At 36.7% G+C, this 8,893-nt stretch overlaps 1 protein-coding gene across 1 annotated transcript; it reads left to right on the forward strand.

The window, feature by feature from the left end:
- Positions 1–1,413: 1,413 nt before the first annotated feature.
- LOC112155328 (mitochondrial pyruvate carrier 2) lies at positions 1,414–8,062 on the forward strand. The gene is made up of 5 exons (XM_024286869.2): positions 1,414–1,768; positions 4,614–4,654; positions 4,800–4,884; positions 5,127–5,238; positions 7,201–8,062. The coding sequence occupies exons 1-5, from the start codon at positions 1,675–1,677 to the stop codon at positions 7,247–7,249; spliced, it is 381 nt and encodes a 126-aa protein (XP_024142637.1). The 5' UTR covers positions 1,414–1,674; the 3' UTR covers positions 7,250–8,062.
- Positions 8,063–8,893: the final 831 nt, after the last annotated feature.

The raw sequence follows: 8,893 nt of genomic DNA on the forward strand, positions 1-8,893 counted from the left end.
TAGGACTAAATTCTCTTTGGGTTCAGCTGTCAAAACCAGGAAAATGTGTTTAAGCCCAAAATGCAGGAAAGTGGACCAACATTTGATAAATAAACTAAAACAGTCCAAAAATCCACTGAGAAATAAAGCAGGTAAAATCAAATGACCTGACAATGTAGAGCTGAAAACCAGACACTTTTATACACTGAGGACAATTAACAAAATGAAAACAGCTGTAGAAGATCAACATCAACCTGAAGTGACTGACAGGAGACAGAATATGACTAACTCAAATGAAACACCAAACTAAAATCCCCACAACAACCATATGATAATGACATAACATAATAATAATTTCAGGATTCTGGGGATGAAAGTTGTTGGATCTGTGTTCAAAATATGACATTGAAAATTAAACTTGATTCATTTTGATTCTGCTGCATCACAATGGCAAAATAAAGAGCCACCAGTGTTTTAATGCTTTGGATGTTTTCCAAGTATATGACAATAAATTGTTCACATAAAAAATTACACTTGAATCACCTTCACCAACATGGATCATAGCTGAGTAGGTATTTCCTAATATACCTATATATTTTTATATTTTCGTTAATTTCTATATTAATTAAAGCATAAAAAACAAACACAAAAAACTTGTTTTTGTTGCCCTTCTCCAACTTTTTAAGTATTCAAAAATCTGCGGTTGCGATGAGACACCACCACCACCTTAATTTAAGTCAATCTTGGAAGATGATCCCTCCTTCATGTGGGCATCCTTGAGGTTTCTCCTTTCTTTTTCCTGGAATTATTATTATTATTGTTTTTTTTTTTTTTTTTTTTAGGAATTATTCCTTACCTGCGACAGACTGGCGACCTGTCCAGGGTGAACCCCGCCTTCGCCCATCAGTAGTAGGGATAGGCTCCGGCACCCCCGCGACCCCGAAAGGGACAAAGCGGTCAAGAAAATGGATGGATGGAATTATTTCGTAAAGGAGGGCAGCAATAAACAGTTTAGCTTAGTCTGTTTACTTTAGTTTATCAAGCAGCTATTGTTTATATTTTTTGACTGACTTTCTGCTTTTGTACAGTTACCGATATGAAGCCCAATAAGACAATTGCTTTGTGATATTGGGCAATATAAATAAAGTTAAATATTGAACACCTTTCCAAGGACATGTTTGTGATTCATCCAAAAGATGAGAACCACTTCAAATGACCTTGATGTAAGGGAGTAATGGCTCTACTCTGAGTTTGTTCCTAATATTTAAAATGTTAAATCTGTGACATTTTGTCAAATATACTTCTACATACCCGTTCTGTTTATTTGTTTATAAATTCCTACCCCCGTATGTTAAAAACTTTTTCTTAGATGCAGTGATGCACTTTTGACGCCAGGGGGCGAGAACTCTCCCTGCAGCTGATGATGAAGATCGAGAAGAAGAGCAAAGCCCCGCCCCCCAACGGAAAGTCACCTCGTCGTGTCCGTAAGCCGAAGCTACTGACAGCTAGCAATGTTATAGAGCTGCCGGGGAAGGTCGACGGCGGGACGGTGTGACTTTCTCTTCATTTCATTCATATCTGCATCGTAACCGTAAACAGCCCTAAAGCCGTCGGTTTCGTCCCGCAGCTGTAAAAGCAGACAAATCATCGAGCTAGCCTCCAAACAGACAGCTTTATCTCTGAACTACTGTCGTCATGGCTGCTCTCAGGGCGTCCTATCACAGGATTTTGGATCGGATCGAGGTGCTGCTGCCCGCTAAACTGAGACCTCTGTACAACCACCCCGCAGGTAAAGACAGCAGCTCGTCAATGGTTTCATTTTGGGTTTTGTTTATGGCAAATGGAGCCGCTGCAGTTATTTATTAGCTGTGAGCTTTTTAAATCTGGAAGTCAGTGTTTTCATGCTACGTGTAAACTTAAGTTCTGTCATGTGAGACGATCCAGAAGTCTTATTTTACCGCTTTATATTTAAGTTATTGTTACTGTTATTATGATAAATATAAACGAGCAGTTTATATATTTCTAAAGCATAAATATATAGATAAAATACCCTTTTTTTCAAAATATGAAATAGTTTTTAATTTAGACAGTGGTTCACATAACTTCCTTTCAAAATAAAAGACGCCCTGCGTCACAGGATCATCTCAAAGCTGCAAATGTAGTAGATATAGTAACAGTGATTAATTAAAAACACAACTTGTTTTGCCATTTGTGGTGCATCTCAGCTACAAATTTGTAAATCTAGTAAACCAAAATTAAATCCGGGCTAATTACTGTCATTTCTTAACCATAAGGTGCACTAAAAATCCTTGAATTAATTTAAAAATAGAAAACCTGAATAATAATTTGGTGCACCTTAAGTGTGACTTGCTGACCTGAACTCTTTTTTTTTTGTACACGGCACACATAAATTATCAATTTTCTTCTTTACTTTGACTTGTGATTTACTTTCCTATTTACTTTACGGTTACCTTTCAAAATGAAATGAAAAATATCTATTTTCTTTAATGAGAGCCACAATAGAAGGTTAAAAAAACATCCAGGCTTTTGCAGACACTCGTTGAGCTTCCGTCTTCTTTCATCAGTTGTAGATATTTAGTCATGTGCCTTTTTGCTCATCAAACCAGTTTCTTCTGCCAGAGGCAACAAAGTTAATGAACCCTCATCTGTGAAAGGTGCCACATGCACTATACAATGTATGGTTCTATTGGTAGAACAGAATGGACTGAGGCCTCATCAACATTTATCTTGTCAGGAGGAAAGTGAGTCTGAACATTAACTTGTTTCTGGTTAGACACAGCTCTGTCTTTTTATGTGAAAGTTTAGTAGAAATCGGGTCAAGGTCGACTCTCTGACCTGCTTTGAAGGAGGGGTGTTGACGAACAGAAACTCCCTCAAATGTGATTTGTAGAGAAAGCCGTGCCACTCTTTTATTATGCCAGCAGCACTGCTGCCAGTTTCCAGGACAAATGCAGTTTCCTCACTGGATTGTGCGTCTGTGTTTTTCCAGATGATTGGAAAACCAACTATGTACTCTATAATCACTACAACGTCTACCTGGAGCCCAGATTGGGTCAAATGCAAAGAACTAGACATTATTAATAAAGAATCACAGATGTAAACAAACATATATATTATCACTGCTGATATCAGACTACTTATTACTGCATTTGCGGCATTAAGATGATTCTTCATCAGGGGGTGGACATTTCTTTTACTCGTGGGCCATGAAGGGTTCTAAATGTTTAGATAGAAGCCAATGTGTGAAGTGTTTTGGTAATTCACCTTATAAGAGAAAGAGATAGTGTGGAAATAAGGATAAAAATCTACTTTCATTTTGATTAAAAATTATTTTTAAACAAAACTTTTTGGAATTTTTATTTAAAAATTGTAACTTTTGTTTTCTCATTTTAGTGCCAGTCGCATTAATGGGTTGATGTCTCTTAACGAAAGATGCAAAAGTAGAGAAATGCGACGTTCATGTAGTTCATGTTGGAATGACGGTCCCACTCGAAAAGCATGTATTCATGTCAGTCACAGTCTTCTAACACCAGAGAATGTGGAACACTGTAAGGTTTTGCACCTAAACTATTTGTAGTGCACCATCTATGGGCAGACAATGGAATTACAGGGAAAACAAAAAGGATTATGAATTTAATTTTTTAGTTTAGTGGGCCAGATTATATTGTTTAATGGCCCATGATCTGTCCTATGTGGTACAGGATAACTCAAACACCCATGATAAAATGTTAAGAGTGACAAAAGAATAATGGTAAGCCACAAATGATTCCCACACACTGTCCAGACCTGCAAAGCTCAACATTTGTTGACATGTTTCTTTACTCAAGCCTTCATCAGGGAAAAACTTCAACACCTAACAATTGTTATAAAACTTGAAATAAATTTGTATAATTTAAATATATAGCATTATGTGTGATAATGCTAGTGTGAATGCTGTAAGCTGAGTCAAAATTAGCCTAAAAAACAAAAAAAAAGCCCAAGTTAGCCTAGACAGCTAGCATGTAGTTAAAATGTAGCTAAGGTTGATTTAAATACATACTTTCAACATAACAGATGTACTGAACATGATCCAAATAACCCTTCAAAATAAAAGCCTCATTCTTCTATCAAGAAAAAGTTCTATCACAATATATACTGTTATAGTTTTATCGAACAGCCCTAACCACGGCATTAAAAGCGATTAAGGAAGCTACTTGTAGACTTTGTTTCTTTGACGCTAGCTTTTGCTTCATCATCCGGACAAATAAAGCTGTCATAGGTTAATTTTCCCTCTGAATTTGATGCTTTTGGATCACTTAACATGGCGTTTAGCTTATGTACCACTTGCCTCCGCTGCAGCAGAGCGAGGTCCGTGCAGGCTCGTTAGCCGCTACCATGTCACTCCGTGTATCAAATAGTCTGCTTCTTGTGAAAAATGATTTAAAGATTTAAAAAATAACAAAATTAAAGTACTAATATTTGGTTAAATGGTTATTTCTTTTGTAAGAGACCTGTGTAAAATAAATGGACGCCGCCGCGTTGTCCATTAATTTCTGATAATGGACACCTCAAAGGGCATTATCTCTTACTTATTGTATCTGATGTTCTTATGTTCCTATTTCTGTTGCTTTCAGGTCCAAAAACGGTTTTCTTCTGGGCCCCAATGTTCAAATGGGTAAGTTAACTGTTTAGCTGGTAATGTGCAAAACTTTATTTAAACATCTCTGTTACAAGTTGCACACAAACATTAGATCATATTTGTAAGTTTAATAAAGAGTATAAAATTAGTTATGTGATTAGGATGTGCTTGTTCTCTGCAGGGTCTGGTCATGGCAGGTTTGGCGGACATGACGCGGCCAGCGGAGAAGCTCAGTCTGTCACAGTCGTGTGTGCTGACAGCCACAGGTGAGACCAGACTTCATTTATGAAGCCTCTGTGTCGGTGACCTTCAGATCAGCTGTTTAAACTTTGACCAACACATCTGTTAAATGAGTGATCTGGATTTAAACTCTGCTGTTTTTGTTTGCTCTGTTAGTGCTAAAGGTCACATGATGCGATCTGTTGATTTAAACGAGTCTTATCCGCTTATCGTTGCCAAAATGTTCTCTCCTCTGCGCACAACCTTTACCCCAGTTCTTCTTCTCCAGGGCTCATCTGGTCCAGGTACTCTCTGGTCATCATCCCCAAGAACTGGAACCTTTTTGCGGTCAACTTCTTTGTAGGTGGTGCTGGAAGCTCTCAGCTTTACAGGATCTGGAGGTGGGCTATCTAAACTCCTGTAATCAGGATGATGAACCTCATAAGACCTGGCGTCCACATCACATATTGGGTTAATTCTGCTTAACTGCGTCCCTGTGAATACATGTGAAGAGAGTTAGCTCAGATATTAGCTCAGGTCTTAACAGGGTTAAAGGTAAGAAGAAGGTTGAAATAGAAGTCATTACGTTCAATCGTTCCTAACTATTGGGTTTCTAAAGTCGATTTGTAAAAATTGAATTACTACCAGTTATCCAAAGGGTGCAGTACACAGATGTAAAAAAGTGTACTACATTAGTAGCACAGTGTGTACTATACAAGTTTGAAAGCAAGAAAGAGGATAGCCCTGGTCATTTGTTGTCAAAATGATTAAAGCCTGCACTGAGTTTTAAGTTTAACTTGTATTTACATGAATTTAGTTTATTTTCTCTCAAAATTATTTGTTTGTGTGATTATGATTATAATGTATGGTGGCCTTGAGGTGTAAATCACTCAACACAAAAACATGTTAAAGATCACAGAATTAAAAAAGTAAAACAAATAAATACAAAACATTAAAAAAATGTAGATCTCAAAATCCAAATGAAACTTCTGTATATGCATACTAATGAAAGTTTTATGATTAGTACGGAGCATACCTAGTATTAGGCATGTAAGAAAATATCGATTCTGTAAAATATTTGGCGATGCATGTATCGATTTAAAATACTGTCAAGGCGATATTCAGTTATTATTTAAAAGTGAACATGTAGTTTAGTTTTAATTATGTGTTCCACTTAAATGTTTCTTAAATTACTAAAAGAAAAGCACCATGAATGTGCTTGAGTAAAAGCAACTTGTTCAGGAGATACAGTTGCAGTGCTTATTATTCTGAGCATGAAATAAAATGTATTTTACAATTTAATTCTTGAAAAATATATTATTGTTCAGATAATAATTAAGTTATATTTTACATGACAATAAAATGTTGTCTGGTACTGTCTTGGGATACGTATCTTAATCATGACATGTGTATCGCGATATGCATCATATTGCCAGACTCTTGCCAATACACACCCCTTCCCAGTATGGATTCATGCCAAATAGTTTGGTTGAAATGATGGACAAACGTTGCTATCCAATCTGAGTTGGGCGGCCACACAATGTATATAGAATTATCATAGGATGGCTTCAAGCTAAATTTCCCACAAACTGGCTGCCAGGTTCAGTCTACAACCATAACCAAAGTTTTGTTTACCTTTGACCTCAGGAAAAGGTGGTCATCTTGACTTTAAAAAAACAAACACCTTTAGTACCTTCTACCGTTTTAAACTCCTAGGGATTACCTCTCAACTCCTTGAAGATTATTGGAGTGCTTCTTTAGGAGAAAAAGTGTTGATTTGTATCATAAAAAATTGAATACATGACTCGTTGGCTCAAGATAAACTTAAAAACTACATACAATACGAACATATTAGGAATGTGGGCGTGGTTAACGAAAACTTCAGTTGCTTAGGAATTCAAAAATTTTACTTTCTCGGATTTTTCTAAAAATGACCTCGATTTTTCTGTCACCCTCGGGCAAACAGAAAATAAAATGGTTGCTATGAAAATAAAAACGGTAGAGAAGCCACAATTTTCACGGTTTCACGTACAGCTCTGACCAGGGTGGCAGGTGGAGGGTTAGGGGCGTGTGGCAGCCGCTCAACCAGTGAGAGCGGGGGTGGTTTGCACCTGCGGGTCATACAACACAAGAATTTTGGGGAAGTTTGACAAAACAGTGTGGGGAAAAAAAGGATATTAAGTTCTACCCGATTCACTTAATAATAGGCTAGTCATTCTCAATGCTTGTTATTTCTGCATCAAAATAACTTTCGACAAAGCAGTAACAATGTGGGTTGAATCTACTTTACAGTGTGATGGCAACAATGTCATTGAGACTAAGGCTGTTTTCACTTTTTACGTTTTTTTTTTTCCACTTTCCAGGTATGAACAAGACAAGAAGGCCGAAGCTCAAAAGGCTATAGAGTCTTGAAGTTGTTCTTTCCTGTTGATGTGCAGTTCTGCTGCTGACTCAAAGGGAGACTTTCACGTCATCTCACTATCATTACATTCATGCCATAAACGCTTTTCCACCTTATTAAGCCTGGTGTCCCTGTTGGAAATATGCACTTTTTCCCCTCAAAGTTTCAGATTTCCTCAGGGTGTGTAAACATTTATGACAAATTTTAACTGTAGCCAACACATACTCAAGGATGGTCATCAACGCACAACTACTTCATCAAGCTCTATGATTGTAGTGTTTAATTTAAGGTCACGTTTAACGTGTGCATTAGCTTGAGTTTTGTTTTTTCCATTTATGTCTTTAGCAAAAAAAAATGTAGTAAACTTCCACAAAACTTTTTTTAGATCTGTAAAAACAAAGAATACATTTCTGCAGGATTGTATTATTTATTCTTTAACTCATCATTTAGAATTGGTTTTAATTGTTAGTTTGATTTCTTCCAATTGAACACCACGTGAGAACAAAGAGACGACCCACTTCTGCCTCTACCCATGTCTAATCTGTGTTTTTAAACTGTATATCAGATTAAAAATGCTGTGGTTTATGTTTGCAGTTTTGGAATTAATCCTCTTAGAAAGATACCACACAGGTGCTGCTCAGTATACCTGCTGTTAGACTGTTTTTTTGGAGGTGTGATATTGTCTGAAGATGTGTTCCCAAAAGGGGGGAATCCATATAATTTAGCAATAACTGTTAACACCTAATCTGAACAAAAGACACCATGAAGGTTTGATCAATACCTGTAAATATAAGGTGTGTTAATAAATACTGACACTTACATGACGGATCTGTGATGTTTATTAAAGAATTATATTTATTATCAGGGCTTTAAAGCATATATATGATTACATGTCACATTTGCCATTCAGAACTTAGCAAGTTAGGTTGAACTTTTAGGAAATTATCAGTTTTTTTTACTTAAATCTTGACTCCAGGAAAAGAATAGCCAAAATGATTAAGGTGAAGTTATTTTGTTATGACTTGCTTAATAACAAAGCCCTGGTAAGGTTTGTTTTCATCAGGGTTAAATGCATCTTTAAAGACCCACTCTGATGCTGAGAGCTCTCTGTTTGCAGAGAACCTGCTAGCTTACAGCCCCTCACATCCCCAAGCTAACATCATTTGGATGGAGTCTCGAACCCCTTACCCACAAGGAAGGATTTTTTTATTATTAGTATAAGGGGTTGGAATTAAGTGTTTTTTGGATAGAGGGGAAAAAACAGAGAAAAGGTTCAAAGATAGGAGGAAAAGAAGGAAGATTGATGAAAAAGTCAGCTTATATGAGTTGGAAACTAGAGTTTGAAGTATTTTGAGAGGTATATTACACAACACTTCCCTGGACTCCAGAAAGGAACAGTTCTGCTGCAACTGTAAGAATGTTCTGATGGGGGCAGCACCATGATGAATGGAGAATGAAGGTCAGTATGAATGGCGTCCTCTGAGTTGGTATTTACTTGTCAGAAACTCTTCAGTTGAATATGAGTTAACAAGTAAAAGGAAAGAAAGAAAGCTTTATATTTAAATGTAAATGTTAGTTCTAAGAGATAAACCAACACTAAGATTGCAAAAAGGGATTTAGGTGGAAATTAGCTAGTTTAGTTGTATCCTAATAGG

This window comes from Oryzias melastigma, linkage group LG21, assembly GCF_002922805.2.
Source record: "Oryzias melastigma strain HK-1 linkage group LG21, ASM292280v2, whole genome shotgun sequence".
NCBI lineage: Eukaryota > Metazoa > Chordata > Actinopteri > Beloniformes > Adrianichthyidae > Oryzias > Oryzias melastigma.